This window comes from Tiliqua scincoides, chromosome 2 (assembly GCF_035046505.1).
Source record: "Tiliqua scincoides isolate rTilSci1 chromosome 2, rTilSci1.hap2, whole genome shotgun sequence".
NCBI classification, from domain to species: domain Eukaryota; kingdom Metazoa; phylum Chordata; class Lepidosauria; order Squamata; family Scincidae; genus Tiliqua; species Tiliqua scincoides.
This window is the reverse complement of record NC_089822.1, coordinates 92,700,135-92,714,417: the sequence shown is the minus strand read 5'-3', so window position 1 is coordinate 92,714,417 and position 14,283 is coordinate 92,700,135. Positions and strand designations below refer to the sequence as shown.

Sequence of the window (14,283 nt, the reverse complement as noted above, 5' to 3'; positions counted from 1 at the left end):
TAGAAGAATGAGAAGAAACGAAGACCAGAGAGAGGAGGAATCTTATAAAAGGAAAACTGGCAGGGAGACTGAGCAGACAAGAAAGCTATACGTGGCCTGGAGCTGCACAGTTGCAGAATACCAACCAAGGTTGGCAGAATACCAACCTTCATGACTTGATCTGAAATAACTAACTAATCAGATCTTTAAAGGCAAGTCTTAAATTAGAGAGCCACAATGGTGGAAGGCTATGTAGACAGCCAAGGATGTGTACATGCCAGTTCACAGCTGGATTTCTCACTCTCATTATATTCTCACTCAGTTCTTACTCAGAACTGTATTTCCCCAAATTACTTTGGCAGCTATCCCTATAGGCCAACAGAAGAAACCAGGCATTTTCTCCTGCTAGCTGCACTTTGATCTTACGACCGTACAAATTGTGGAGCAGGCATGTAGCATGTCATAATATGGTAAGCAACTGTACAAAATTTTGCCTAGGGCTGAAATTACTTGTGAAAGAAAGGCTACTTTGGACTGCACTTTCATGTCCAATATAATATGTTATCCAACTCTTGCTAAGGAGGGCTGGTGTTAGGACAGACGTTTGCTGAGTGTGGTAAAATGGCAAAAGGTGGCACCAGGCTGCACTCTCATGTCATGGAGAAGGCTCTGCATGTCCATCAAGTAAGAGCTTTGCTCTTGGAACATGAGCTATTATAAACTTACTTGGTCAAGTGTGGTCTGGGAAACGGAGTAGTCTTCTATGTGGAGTCTTTTCTTGTTCTGGGAGAGAACGCTAAATATCCTCGCCAGAGATGACGGAGAGGACGGAAGCTGATACTGTAGCATGTTGCGATGCTTCTCCTTCAGCACACTACCAGGGAAAGCAAGCGCAAAGAAGTCCTGGACAGGTTTCAGGTCAGGGTTTACCCCTGCTATCCTCACGATTATTGTGTAGCCATCTCCAAACCTAGAAAACAGAATGTGTGTGTCAACAGCTGACAAAAAAAAAGTAGCCTTCAAAAGCTGGAGCATTTCCCTCCCTACAGCTTAAAAAAGCAGTCAGTTTTTGAAAAGGCTGACATGGTCAGGGCTGTACAATGCTATGGCTGTGTCACATATCATCTAGAATCTAGCATAGCATTCAACATATTGAAAATCCCCAGTTTGGGTTTAATTTTAAAATAGCTTCTTTCCAAAGCCACAGGCTGATGAAGATCACCTGCAAGTGTACTATCAGTGAGTGGCAATAGGTCAGATTAGAACCACCTAACACAGTCATGCTTATAAGGTGAACACATTACGAAGTATATGTTGAGGTGGGACTTAACAGTGGCGTCACTAGGGTTTGCGTCACCCGGTGTGGGAGACCAGTGCGTCACCCCCCATGCTGTGGGCAGGGCAATACCCCAGGTGGTGGGTGTGGTGATGTACCATCACTCCGCCCCCACTGGTTTTTTGGCTGTACCTTTTGATAGAACAAAGACAGAACACATTCTGCATGAAATTGCGCATTGACTGATATATAACATGATGGTATTATTCCTCCAAACTGTGATTTTAGTGATTTTGGTCACTAGTGGTGTCACACACCACCAAGGGTGTCAACTTACTAACACCTTATTGCAGCAGTTCTCAAACTTTTAGCACTGGGACCTACTTTTTCGAATGACAATCTGTCCAAGACCCACCAGAACTGATGTCATGGTGGAAGTGACATCAGGCAAATTAAAATCAATAATAAGCAGAAGCCAACCCTGTTCCACCAATTGAATTTCCTCTGTAGCCTGCCTGCAATAACACCCCCTCCAAAACCAGTAAGGTTTTCAGCCCTACCCAGTGCCCAGTTCAATTTAAGAACTTCTGTTTAAACCAGATCACTGTCAGGATCCACCTGGCTTGGCAAGTCTCCAAAAAGTTCATCTTATCAGCTGAAGCCTCTGTTTTGATCCTTTTTAGTGGGGGGGGGGGGGAAGCTGCCATCTGGAGCATTTGTTGAGCTCCAGTTCCATCAGATCAGGACCATTCTGGTGCTTCACATTCCCCTTTGCCTGGCCTGACCACCAGCCAAGGCACGTTTGCTTACTCGTGAGTATACGTGACCGTGAGGCTTAGTTTAGCTTTCCATAGGGCTGAATACATTGTCTGCTTGGAGGGAGGGACTTTCTTCTCAGGTGTTTTTGGGGGCTGAATTCATTGGATCAGGACCATTCTGGTGTCATTGGATTCCTCTCAGCCTGCCCTTTCCGATGGACTAAAACAAGTTTGCCTATTCGTGAGTAAACACGTGATATGGCTCACTTTCACTTTCCATAGGGATCCATGCATTTTTTGTTCTCCAGTTTTTTGGTCATAACTATTGATATAAAGGAGATATTTCACTCTGGTTTTTTGCATTGCATTCCGCTCAAAATTCCACATCCAATGGTGGGGTTACTCCTAACCACAGCAATTTTAGCATGTCACCCCCCCCAAGTGCTCGTCACCCCCCCCGTGCGTGTCACCTGGTGCGGCCCGCACCCCCCGCACCCCTCTAGTCATGCCACTGGTACTTAAGGTGATCTTTCAGATGGTCTTTCCTTCAGACAGTGTCTAGTAGTGTTTATTCCATGGTTAAAGCAAGTCTCAAAAAGGCACTTGTATTGCGGTTTTGGTAACATGCAAAAACATTTAAATGTAACCAGTTAATCAGCTAAACCAGTGGTTCTCGGGCGTTTTAGACCAGGACCCACTTTTCATGATGACATTCTGTCCGGGATCCACCGGAAGTGATGTGGGAGAGAAGCTTCTCCCATGCACGACTGATGCAGGCTTGGAAAATGATGACGCCTGCTGCCAGAATCCAAGATGGTGCCACCCAGCTCATTTTGCCAGAATCCAAGATGGCGTTGCTCAGTTTTTTGCGACCCACCCAAAATCGGGCCACAACCCACCAAGTGGGTCGCGACCTACAGTTTGAGAACCTCTGAACTAAACCATAAGATAGTTAAATTGGGTGATAGGCACAGATTTACTTTGTTTTAAGGCTATTTGTTTGGTGTACACAATTTGTTCTAAAGTAGTTTACAGATATGGCCCCATCAGCTGCGTAAAGGAAAATAGCAGGAATGCATCCACCAGTGTAGACAGCACAGAAAAAGCAGCTGATTACCTGTTCTTCAGGTGCTGAACACTTCCAAGGCACCTGAAACGCCCGTTGACCATTATTGCCATTCGAGTGCAAAGGGCCTCACATTCTTCCATGCTGTATGCAAGAAAAACAATTCCTTAGCCAACAGAGCACTACAGCATTGAGCAAATCACTTCTGCCTAGCATTTTTCAATTTTGTCAGACAATAGGATTTGGGTACTCAGGATTTTGAATTCTGAACACGTAGCTGACACCATTAGCCCTTCTAACCCAACATTGTCATATTCTGACCAGCAACTCTCCAAGGACATGGTTGGAGATGGTTTCCAGTCTGATATCTTTTTTAACTAGAAATGCTCAGAACTGAACTGCAACACATGGGCTCTACAACAATGGACAGTGGCACCAGTGGTGGCTTCCCTTGCTGTGCAAACAGTAGCTGTGGGGGAGTGCTGATCTGGATCAAGACCATGGAGGGTCCAATGGATAATGCTCCCCTCCTTACACTCTGGTCAATCCAGAATGCCCCCCTCAGGTGCTAGTTGGGCTGAAAAACCAAGCATGCAAGAGCCAATCGTGCTTGTTGTAATGTGCAATTTAACCCACAGCATGATGAATGACAATGCTAAGTCCTACAGATATATATTTCTTTTGTTTTATGTTATTTAGGGCGCAATCCAGAAAACACAATCCAGAAATCCTTTGTGCCAGCCCACAAGGGTCACAAACATGCCGTAAAGCATGTTTGCGCCTCCTTGGGAGTAAGCCAGGCTGGCGCATGGAAGTGTGCTGGCCTGCGGAGGCTGACACAAGCCTCCCAGCTGACACAAGCCTCCACCCCAGCTTCCTCGGCGAGCCTGGCGTCGGTCCAGCTGGGCTGACGCAAGGCTCTGGGGTGGGCGGGGAGAGGCGTTCCTGGGCAGGGGGAGGGTGAGTGGTGGGCGGCCCCAGGGGCAGGTGGGTGGGAAGCAGAAGGCAGGGCTGGGATCCAGCACTTATGCTGGATCCCAACCCCCGATCCTAGGGAGCTTGGAGTGGCTTCAAGCCACTCCGCTCTCCTCGGACTTTGCCACCTCAGGAGGTGGCCCAAGTCTGAGGAGAACCATGGGGCCAGCATTCCTTACCCGGAGGTAAGGGGAAAAGTAAACCCTTACCTCTGGCTGAACCACTTTGGGCCCCTATCCTGCACCAGAAACAGCACAAGCCTCTTGGCTTGCCTGTTCCAGCACAGTTGAGGATTGCGCCCTTATTAAAACATGTATTTTAATGTGTGTGCACCTACGTTTTAACACTAGGCACAATTCAGTCAAAATTCAACACTTTTTAAGTCCCACTGATTTCAGTGAGTAAAATTTTAGGATCTGCTACATGTTTCTATTGGTGCCAATGGCAATTCCAAGGACTTCTTTCACTAGATCGGGACTCTAGTTCTTTGTTACTACTACTTATTACAGTTTAAAAAATGTAATAAACCTGGTGACTGACACACAGCAATACATTGTACGATGCTAACATTTGCACATAAGGACCAACACCACAAACCTGTGAGAGGTAAGGATCACAGATCTCCCCTCCTTGATGACACTCAAAGCACAGTTCCAAAGGAAGCGGCGTGCCTTAGGATCCATCCCTGTGGTTGGCTCGTCCTTCAGTGTATAAAAAACAAGACATTGATTCACCATCATGGATAGAGCTCTACTGAACAAGCAGTGCAACTCTGGTATTCTGCCTCAGCAGATAATAAGGGCCAGCTGATGAGAACAGGAGCTGGCATCTGGAATGCACCACTTCCCCATGACAAAAGCCCTCGCTGCATGTACCAAGGTAGTACAGTAGAAGAAAGGCTTAACAAAGCCCTTTCCCTTGTTTTCTATCACGATTTTTTTAAATGCAGAAAAGCATTCAAAAATGGAAACTCCTCCTAATCCTGTATTCTGACTACAACAATATTCTGTGTAGTAGGAACAGCTCCAACAGAAGTAGATTTAAAGCAACACTGTAGAGCTTAGAATGGGACAGTGCTGTGATGAGTGGGAAGCCAGCTTTCTGTTCACTACAGTTGCATCAGAACGTATACAGTAAATGGTAGTTTTGCACACTTGCATGGCAAAGAAATAAATCTTAAATTGGTCATTTCCCAAACATATGGTAAGCCTCCCACCACTTCAATTCCAAGAGGGACAGAACCGAAACCTCTCACTGGTTTCAGCAGAACAGGTGTTGCTAAGCAAACCCACACATACTCACCAAGAACACCACAGGTGGAGCCCCAATTAGGGCAACTGCAGTGGACAGCTTGCGCTTGTTCCCACCACTGTAGTTGCCAGCGTATTTCTCTGCGTACTTTACGAGGCCAAGTTTCCGAACAGCCCACTCGCCCACCTGCCGGAAGGGAAGGCAGTGTGAATAAAGACCACCACGCTCTGTAGCATAAGGAGCTGCTGTTTGTAACTATGGACACTGATTTCTCTCCCCCCCCCCCCGCCGAGCCAATTGTGTCAGTCTTGTTATGTGCTCTAGTAGGCCATTCAGCAGAACACATGCTAGAAAACAGTGAAATAGCCTGAGATTCTTTAAGGCTGAAGACAAACAATAGTTTTCTGCAGAGAGTTGAAAGTGGTTTGAGAGATGCTTCACTTCCTATAGCATACACACTGATTTCTTTTATCTCACGACTTCTTTCATTCAAACCGGTTTCACACTTTTTTTGAAATGCAGGAAAGCAAAAAGGGTCTGAAGATACACACTGCAAACAGAAGCCCTTCTTTTCAGTTGTTTTCAACTCATTAAAAAAACCCAATGTTGTTATTTAGCTTCCAGCCTAAATAAGAAGACACCACAAGGAGGTGTCATAAAAAAAGGAACTAGCAACAATTATTTCATATTTCCATTTCTCCAGCCCTCATCCCCAACAACATGGAATTTACAATTATAACTCCAGCAGCTTTCCAGATTTACCTTGCTGACTTCTTTATCTGGAACCCCTCTTAAGAGTGCAAAGAATTCCAGGTGTTCTCTCCCTGTTAGCAGTTCAGTAAGAGCATCAAACTGAGGACAGTAGCCCATATTCTGATGGACATCTTGGATGTCAGATAAGATACTGCAAAGAGAAACAAGCCAGCATTGTAAGGGCTTCTGTGATATAAGATGCACATTGATTTTAAAATGTTGCATTAATAAACTTAAATTCAGAGACACTAAATAAATGTTACAACAAAACAGAACCCTCAGAAATTATTTCTGAGTTTTTGGAAATGTTGCACTTGTACAACGTGGTAGACCAGTAGAGTGAAATTCTTCAGTATTTTAAACTCTCTTTATTTTCTTTTGACTCATATTGATGAATTGAGCTACCATGCATATGGGAATTTAGTTTGGAAAATGGAGCCATATTTGCAAAAGGTTGAGCAGTTGATTCTGGGCTTTAAAATTGTTTTGCTTAATTTATTCTGGTTTTGCTGGTCATGAAGACAGGTAAGAAGCTATGCTGGGCACTAAAGCTCCATCCCCAGGCTTCGGAAATCTCACTCAGCTGTTGATAGGGATAGTTTATGGATTTTCAAAGTGTACCTTTAGAATCATGAGGTCTAGAAACTTTCCTTTCTAAGCATAAAAAATTACTCAATTTTTTTTGAAAAGTTGAATCCTGCTCCCAATACCATATTCTGCATAGTTGAACTACAGCATATGCATAGCCATAGCTGAAGACCTGAGCATGGGAAATCCCTTTTCATTGTCAAGTATAAGAACTAGCACTTTTTAAAAAACTGAGAAAATTTCTCTCAAAAGTTAAATTATGTGGCCAATACCAAATTGTGCACCTTACAGAATACATTCGTCTCCCATTATACCATCCTCACACAGTGATACAATCTATTCGTAAAGAGTCATGGACAAAATGGCCTTCACAGTGAGGGTGTCAATGAAATTACAACTGCCCTACCAGTGTATCTGCAGACAGAAAGGCAAAGAAAATAAGTTTTTATAGACAAGGCTGTAGTCATCATCTTTACCTATATCCCTTAAGGAAAGCATCTCCTCCTGTAACATCAGTGTCTCCAGTCAACATTTTGAAAGTAGAGGATTTGCCAGCACCATTCACACCCAGGAGACCAAGGCACTAAAAATATGAAAAGCCTGGATCAATACATGTGTATTCTAGAACAGAGTTGTATCATTAATCCCCTCACACATTCTTGCAATCATGGGGGAAAAAAAATCAGAAGAAGCTATTTAGCCTTTACAAGTTCAAGATAAATCTATAGCTTGGGAGTCAGACAAATGTGTTTGCCTACAAATTCTAATGTGGCTGGCAGTGCAATCCTATGTATGTTCACTCAGAAGCAAGTTACACCATTCAGTGAGGATAACTCCTAGGAAAGTGCATGATATAGGATAACACTTAGCGACTTTTCAGGGTTGTTTGTTGTAAAGATTGCAACAGGGTGATATATGCAAACTTCTTCAAACATTCAAGAGCACCCTGGTTACAGGTTAAAGGTGACAGTAGCCTTAATGTTGTTTCTTGCAGCATCTATGCTATATTACAATCCACCTTCTACCTGTGTTCTGGAGCTGTTTTCAATTCATGAGCTCAATGTGCAAACTGCATGCCCTGGCTGTTTTTCCACAATAATAAAGCACTTGAGAATTCCACCTTTTATTCTCCTTTAGTTCTAGTAATGTTTCACTACAAATGTTACATGGAAAGATTTGGAAGCGTTACCTCTCCGGGTGGAATTCCAATACAGATCCTATCCACAGCAGGCTTTCGTTTTCTTCTGTAAATCTGGAAAGGGAAAAATAATTTGCCCAGAATTAGGATTCCTCCCCATGTACTGATGACAGTGGCGAATCATATCACTGATGACACACACGATACTGTATATAAAATAAATATGAGGAATGAGAAGTCAGGTTCCCATATACACAACATACCTCCCAAACCTTCCCCTTCTCTCACCTTGGTTAACTCTTTTATTTCCAAGATATCACTCTGTCCACCCCCACTAATGATTCTCTGTCTTTCTCTGTTCACATCCTCATCCTCATCAGTCACAGGTGGAAGCTTATCACAGACAGGCCTGCAAAAGACAGAAAAAAATAACCTTTTATGTGGAGGTTTCAGTCAATAAAAGTTCAAGGCTCACTGAGTAATAAACAGATTAGTTCTAGTTCAGACGTCATCCATTTCACAGGTGGGGCACAAAATCCTCTTTCATAATTTACATAAGATGAAACTGACCCCATGGCCATGGGCCAAATTCAAAGCATTCCAAGAGATTCATGGACCATTCACTAGACTACTTCACACATTAAAACATCTTAGGTGTGAACTAAAATGTCAGTACAGAATTCATCTAAAAATATAGGGCATAAATGTGGCAGGCATCTGTATCACAGACACCCACTAAACAGGAACAAACCACTAAATTGAATGGCATTTTCCTGTTGAGTATACACTTGCTGGCAAACCCTGGTTTGTCTCTGCATAACGTCTGAAATATTCCATTGATAGGATATGCTCTGAGGTGGCATTAGTAAATGGATAAATCTGAAGTTGAAGGCTACTCTTTATTGATGAAGGGCAGGGAAAGGAAGGAAGATATGTTGGAAGGAGGGAGAAGAGCCAAAAAAAGAAAGACAAAGTCCACAAAAGACTAGGAATACAGCTATAACTAGGGTCTTGGTCAGTTCTCCAAAAGTAAGCTGTTGGGATGATAGTGAGGAATGAAGAACGGGTTTCTAATGCGATCAGAGTGCTCCTCCACCTGTTTCTCCCATCTTTCTGACTTCACGTCATTCATATTGATTCCATTCATACCCCCCAAGATATTTAGATCCTCACACCCGTTCCAGCCCCAAATCTCCACTTTTCCTTTCCAAGTCTATTGTCATAGAGTTCTGTTTACCTGGGTTTGATAAAGAACCTGTACTGGATCAGCACTGTGATCAGGAAGAAGACTACACCTTCCACAGCCATGGCAAAAAGATTCCTCCCCACCAGGTTCCAGGAGAGAGGGGACACAAAGCGATTCTCACCTAATTGGGAACAGCAGAAGCATTTGTTCAGTTTCTAGAGCCTACTAGGAAGATCTTCCACACCCACACTGCATGCGATTAAGCCAGAGGTTTTCAAACTTAGGGAGAGTTTTACTCTCTGTGTAAGTCTTTGTGAGGGAGGGGCTAGGGCAGCGATGCAATCCCCAGGATCATGTTGCTGACAGGTGTGAAAGGGGGCAATTTTTACTTACTGAGGGCTGCTGGCAGCTGCAGGAGATGGGGGAGCCCAGAGCAGCCCTCTGCAGGCTCCCCAATGCTTAGAATGCTAGAATGTTGAGAAAAACCAGTCGCCAAGCAACCAGGAAGAGCTTAGTGACTGGTTTTTCTCAACATTCTAACCAACATTCTCAGTTGTGGGAAGCCCTGCCAGAGGGCTGCTTGGGACTCCCCGCAACTCCTGCAACTGCCAGCAGTCCTCTGTAAGTAAAAATAGCCCCCTTTCACTCCCACTAGTGATGTGATCCTGGGGATCACATCACTGCCTCCCCCCTTCCCTTGCCCCTTAAAGGGACGGGGAAAACTTTACACAAGCTGGTGGGTCGCAACCACCAGTTTGAGAACCACTGCGATAAGCTATTGCTTTATTATATACAGACACCGATGCGGCAGTGGTTCAAGAGCTGGACTTAGACCTGGAAGTTCCAAGTTCAAATCCCAGCTCAGCCATGAAGCTTCCTGGATGACCTTGGACCAGTCACTCTCACTCAGAATCACCTACTTCACAGGATTTTTGTGAGGTCAAAAAGAAGGGAAGGAACTATATATACACCACCCTGATCTGCTTGGAGGAAGGACGGTATAAAAATGTGAAAAATAGTAAATAAATAATAGAAATGTGGATGCATATGCATTATATATAGCAAACCAAAGAGATTCTGTGCCAAATAGTACTAACTGCCAAATAAATATGCAAAATGATTGCAATCCACCCAATAATTCACAGGCTATAGAATTCAGCTTTTCTCAGTAAACAATTTAGATTTGCTTACCAAATCTTTCCAGAGCATCTGCCATGGCCTGATTTTTCACCATATCAATCAAACCACGGCCAAGACAGAAGTGGGGGAAGATGAGGAACACTGACTTCAGGATGTCATTGATGTTGTTCAGCTTCTAAAGACACAAACATAATTTGGATTTAATTAGAAGAAATTACTAGTCCTGATGTTGGTGACAGGTTGCTGAGTGCCCTGGGGCAAACCCCTGCACTATCCCCCCATGGTGCCCCCACCTGCTCTCTGATGGCACATTAGGTACTACTATTGCCATTGGCATTGAAGGTTCAGGGGCTGATCTGGCCAGGTGGTCCCTCTGATAGGCATGGAATCTCAGCCAGTGCTAGACCTAGCCAACAACTGAAGCTACACCTGTCTAATGCTTATGGAGACTGAAGAAAGCTTCCAGTAAGTGAATAGTGTGCTAAATGCTAATTAAACTACAGATGCCAGGTTGTGGCTGCATCTTGCAGGCTACACTTCTGTCTTCTAATCTCTTCCACCTACATACATATTGCTATAGAATGAAATTCAATCCTTTGCCTTCATTGACCCAGATGCTTTTAAAAAAAAACAAAACACAGAACAAAATCTACATGCAGGCAAGATTTTGCAACAGCAACAAATCAGAAAAATGAAGCAAAATCATGCAATGTATCTAATTTCTTCTCTGGTCAAAAGCAGAAGTAATTTTGTGTTGAGATCTAAAATCTACTGATCGTGGCTGAACAAAAGCTAAACATAAATGTGCATCAAATATTAAATCAAACAACCCAAGCATACCCAAAAAGACACCGGTATGCAATGCTGGCTTTGGCCAATACAAACTCACATTGTTGGTGAAAAGCTCAAGGACAAAAGTGGCCACACTCCCATTGATACCAATGAAAAGGTTCACACTGGTTAGCACCACATATGCCGTACTCGGGATCTTGAACAGGAAGGATGCTGGGTACATGAGAGGGGTTATGGACCACCTGGCAAACAGAAAGCATATGGCATTAAGGCATCTCATTCTATGCTGTGATCAGTCCCCCAGTATTGGATTTAGAAGGGCCTTCTTACCCATAGAGCAATAGGAGAAGGGCCAACACAGGAAGGTTGGCTGAGGACACATAAGACTTCTGTTGGAAGCAGATGAAGATGATTATGACCAAGGTTGCTGGAACTACATAGTTGCACTGCAAGTTCAAAAAAAAGAAAAAAAAAAGAATGAAAACAGCTTCAAATTAAAGAATGTTGGGAATTTCCCCCTTTTACCTTTCACTATTTACCTTTTATAATATTCTTAATAAACACACTATATAAGAAAAAGAAAGAAAGAATTGTGTAGCAACTCATTGCATCAGATTCAAACTACACCATGTGCAGCACAGTTAGGCACGCCCACTGAAATCAATGAGCTTACATGCAGCTACCACCATATAGGATTGTCTCTTTAAGCAACACCAAGCTTTTTGACAGTTTGTGTCAGCGGTCACCAAACTTGTGACCACTGCGCACTGAAAATGCAGTCTCTATTCGGACCACAGTTTACCATTCTGGCACCATGCGGCTCATTGTCCAAGTAGATCTGGGCCCTGGGATGCTCTGGGCAGTCGTGTCTGTTGCCTGGCTTCCCAGAAGGCTGTGCAATAGGACATCTGGGCAGTCACCACTGCCCAAGGATCCCAGGGCCCAGATCTACTTGGATGATGAGCTATGTGGGGCCAAAAAAGTAAGCGCCACTCATGGAGTGGAAGGTATTCCCCAAATCCCAGTTCCGGCCCCCAGACCAGGGTTTGGAGGAGCCTGGTTTATCTAATATTACATTATGCCTATCACTTATTACAAGTGCATGGTTTGGATTTCCTTGCTTCCAGTTAAATACAGTACTTTAGTAGGATTGGCTGTATTCACATATACTGAAGACTACAAGCCTTCACTAGAAATGCAGCAAGCAGGCAAGTTTCTCCATGCTGGGAGTGTTTGACTGAGCAAAAGGCAGCCTTGTACAAGTACAGACCATTTTGCCCTAAACAGCCCAGTATTATCTATACTGAGTGACAGCAATTCTCCAGGGTTTGAGGCAGTGGCCATTCCACGCCCTATCTGGTGATGCCAGTGCTTGAACCTGAGAATATCTGTACGAAAAGCAGGTATTCTGCCACTGAGCTATGGCTCCTCCCAAGTTGAGGGAGGCTACTTCTGGTGAGGTAATGCTCTTAGCAGGGCCTAGGAGAGGGGGGTAAAGGGGGTAATTTGTACCCGGGCTCAGGGCCAAAAGGGGGGCCCAGGAACCAAAGGAGGGGGCCCAGAAATGTCCTGGGATCTGACATTTTCCTATCCACTCAGACTTGTTGCCTGCACTGGATGCTGGAGATACGATCACAACTGGGGATGCTGGGGACACCTCTGATGCCACATGGGTGGGTAGACCTGGGCTCCAAAGACTTGTCCAGCTGTCTCTACCCTCCCCCCACTGTTTCACTCCTCCCTACCCCTATTCTGCTCACCCATCACTACCCTCCCCCACTCTGTTTCACCCCTCCCCCTTTGTAAAGGGGCCCAAAGGAAACTTTGTACCCCCTGATAAAATTCCTCTCAGATGCCCTGCTCTTCAGAGTGTAGCAACAGAACAAATTATGCACTGCAGTTGCTCTCGGCTACAATCCGTTCTGCCTGTAGTCAACAGGGAAAACAGAAAAGAAACAGAGGACATCTTACCATATCCCAGACAAAGTTAGCCAACCAGTAGATGACTGGCCTCACTCCACTGATGAACTGCAGGTGTTTGGACTTGCTAACTCGCTCCTCGATCAAGAAAACGACAAAGCTGGCCGGGACAAAGGACATGGCAAAGATGACACAGATGGAGACCAAAACGTCCACAGATGTGGTCATCCTGAGAAAAAAGAAATGGAAGAGGGTGACAAACTGCATTTCGACATCACCAGTCATCCACAGCTCTACATGAAGGCTCAGTTAGTGAGGAGCAGCCAAGAGAGGCCAGTTTTACTGCAGCTCCTGCTTACATCACTAGAGCTACAGTACCAGAAATAGCAGGCTTGACTTGCTTTGGTTTCAAGAGGTACATTCCCTCCCACTCCTTTTTCCCTTCGTTCCTTTTGCTTGCCCATCCCCAGTATTGTATTCTAGTACGTACAAGGCCACTTCAGAGAGCTGCTGCTTGGTGAGGTTCAGAGGGTGGTTGAAGGCTGTGATGCCATAGGAGCTGGGATTCTCTCCATCCTGCAGGTTGGCCCGGAGGATGGCATTGTTCATCACATTGAGGAAGGCAGCAATTGAATGCCAGCCTTTGTTGTTGAACCAAACCTGGAAAAAGAAACACATTGGCATTAATGAAGAGAAACACCAGTCATATACTCTCATTGGCTTTCAGTGGGGCCTCGGCCCCTTGTTTCTTCACCAGACTAGTTTGAAACATAATGCTAGAATCAGGCGGAATGAGAGGCAGTAAAACACTAATTAGAAAAGGTTTCCAGTTCACCATTCTGCTCTTAGCACACCTGCCTCATGTGGTTTATGAGGCCACTGCTTGCTCAAAATACCATACAGACCAGGAATTCCCAAAATATGGGCCACAACAAAGGATTTTATAAAAGCACCTCTGATTCCAGCCAGCCATAGAGGAGACAGACTTGTGTATCTCTGTACGATTAATTGTTCTGCCTTGCCTCCTTGCTTTTCTTTGCTAAGGACAAAATTCTCCCATGAATTTGAACTGGGTGCAACTGCATTCAATCAGTCCCAATGCAGACACACAACAGAATTAAAAGTAGATCTGCAGAATCACAGGCGGTGGACTGCTTTCAGATTGTGTAATGCTTTCTTGTACACTACATGTAGACCATTTTTTGCTGACACGAAATGGACATCTAAGGTTAATTCAGGGGGAAAAAAGGATGCCTCAGCTATCAAACATTTGCGCAACTGCAGTAAATATTTCAAGGTTTTTGACCTACTTTCACAGCAGAAACAGTGTTCCCTGCAACTAGCTTGCGCCATTACATGGAACCCTTCCACGTCTGCACAGTAATACAATGACATCTCTGGACACTCAGTGATGATGTAAGACAGCAAACTTTCAGGTTGCCAAACTCCAAGCTGAGCCGA

At 44.4% G+C, this 14,283-nt stretch overlaps 1 protein-coding gene across 1 annotated transcript in view; it reads right to left on the bottom strand.

Annotated features, from left to right (window-relative positions):
- Positions 1–14,283, bottom strand: part of ABCA1 (ATP binding cassette subfamily A member 1) — a 112,343-nt gene that overhangs the window by 3,567 nt on the left and 94,493 nt on the right. Inside the window, exons 36-49 of the mRNA XM_066614926.1 lie at positions 13,313–13,482; positions 12,874–13,051; positions 11,233–11,348; positions 11,000–11,144; positions 10,162–10,285; positions 9,022–9,151; positions 8,073–8,193; positions 7,836–7,898; positions 7,123–7,229; positions 6,068–6,209; positions 5,357–5,491; positions 4,652–4,755; positions 3,131–3,223; positions 706–949 (exon numbers count right to left, since the gene is read on the bottom strand). Coding sequence (XP_066471023.1) covers positions 706–949; positions 3,131–3,223; positions 4,652–4,755; positions 5,357–5,491; positions 6,068–6,209; positions 7,123–7,229; positions 7,836–7,898; positions 8,073–8,193; positions 9,022–9,151; positions 10,162–10,285; positions 11,000–11,144; positions 11,233–11,348; positions 12,874–13,051; positions 13,313–13,482 — 1,872 coding nt within the window. The remainder of the gene's footprint in view (positions 1–705; positions 950–3,130; positions 3,224–4,651; positions 4,756–5,356; positions 5,492–6,067; positions 6,210–7,122; positions 7,230–7,835; positions 7,899–8,072; positions 8,194–9,021; positions 9,152–10,161; positions 10,286–10,999; positions 11,145–11,232; positions 11,349–12,873; positions 13,052–13,312; positions 13,483–14,283) is intronic.